The sequence below is a fragment of the Seriola lalandi genome, unplaced genomic scaffold (assembly GCF_002814215.2).
Source record: "Seriola lalandi dorsalis isolate HSWRI2012SDOR001 ecotype SW California unplaced genomic scaffold, Sedor1 jcf7180002004382, whole genome shotgun sequence".
Lineage (NCBI taxonomy): Eukaryota > Metazoa > Chordata > Actinopteri > Carangiformes > Carangidae > Seriola > Seriola lalandi.
Window position 1 is genome coordinate 1 of NW_019475037.1, and position 1,543 is coordinate 1,543.

At 50.5% G+C, this 1,543-nt stretch overlaps 1 protein-coding gene across 1 annotated transcript; it reads left to right on the top strand.

Annotated features, from left to right (window-relative positions):
• Positions 1 to 93: 93 nt before the first annotated feature.
• Positions 94 to 1,537, top strand: LOC147820038 (uncharacterized; the record flags this gene model as incomplete). Its single annotated transcript, XM_087178168.1, has 1 exon — positions 94 to 1,537. A coding segment is annotated over one exon (1,010 nt), but the record flags the coding sequence as incomplete, so codon positions are not given.
• Between the last annotated feature and the right edge of the window lie 6 nt (positions 1,538 to 1,543).

The window sequence follows — 1,543 nt, forward strand, 5'->3', positions numbered from 1 at the left end:
ATCTTTATTTTTAAGCAGGATATCCAAAATCTATTACTTAACAAGACTTTAACCACCTATAAGTCATTATTCTCTCACTGTTTTGCCTTGTAGTGTCACGTCTGTCTCTGAAGGACTACCGACATGTGAGGGTGAAACCGGGGAGCTCTGTTGAGCTGCCGTGCCTGGTACCCTCCAATCTAGCCCAGGTGAATTGGAAATCCAACGGCTCGGTTCTCACTGAGGCCTCTCGCTTCCACCTCATTGGCGAAAATGGTCTCCTCATTTACAGCGTGGCTCCAGAGGATCAAGGTCATTACGAGTGCTGGTCCGTGGAGTGGGCCCCCGCTGCTGGAAAGAACTTCACCCGCCTCCTGGCTGGATACATCCTTACTCTGGATCTCCCGCCCAGACCCCCGCAGCAGGGGGGCCACGTCACCACCACCCTCGGCAGCCAGGAGACATCTAGCACACATGCCGCTGAAGGTAATGGTAAGACAGACAGAGCCCCACTAACTTCAGCCCTTGCCCCTCCCAGCTTCACAGCTTCAGTCACCTTCACCTCTCCACCCCAAACTGACTCATCACTAACCCCGCCCCCTAGCAGCACAATCAAGATCCAGCCAAAGCATCATCTTCCGCCAAGCTCCAACGCTCCCCGCCCGGACAACCGGGACCCATCAGCTGAGTATTTGCAGCACAACAACAGCATCGCCCTCCTCTTCCTCTTCCTCCTGTTTTTCCTCCTCTTCTTGGCTGCATTGGCCTACAACTGCTACATGCAGTATCTTCCAGCTCCCTGCCTGCGTATGCGAGCGGCTCTGTTGGGGAGTCAAAAGAGTGCCCATCAGCCCGAGTATCGGGCCTGTGAAGCAGGTCTGATGGAAGCGACCGCGGCTGACAAAATTAACCTGACGGAGCAACCAACACAGAACGGCAGCCAAACAACCCAAAACCTCCGGGCGCTCCGTGACACCGGCTATGAGACTGAGCCAGAGTGTGGCAACGGTCGGATCCCCTCTCACAGTTTTGGAGAGGACAGTCCATCGCAGGAGAAACCCTTTGATGTGGACTGTGAATCTCAGCCCATCCAGTTTGCAGATGCAGATGAACCTTACTGCTAGCCAGAAGCCTCTGCTCTGCTTTCGTTTCTCTTAGCACAGAGACGATTTATAGGGGGTCACACTCTTGCTGCATCTTCCCACGACTCGCACGTCTAAAGTGGCGTCCTCTATGTGGAAGTATGTTCAGTGTACAGCATCAAGTGAAGTTTAATCATTACAAGGCTTAAGCCAGGCGCCCCACTTGCCTGTAGAGATCTAACTCCTGCTGTCTGATTTAGGGCTTTTGATGATCAAACAAAACTGCATTCATGGAAGCTGCACCCTCTCAGTTTAGTCCAGCAAGTAAAGCTATTTCTTAAATTCCAAATTGGAAACATTGTTTACCAAATTGGTAAGTTACTGTGATGTTTTCCAAATTGGAATCATGTTTTTGTATAGCCTGGGTGAAAAGTAATCTCTTAAAAGCTTTTGCATCTTTTTTTTTTTTTTTTTTTCAAAGC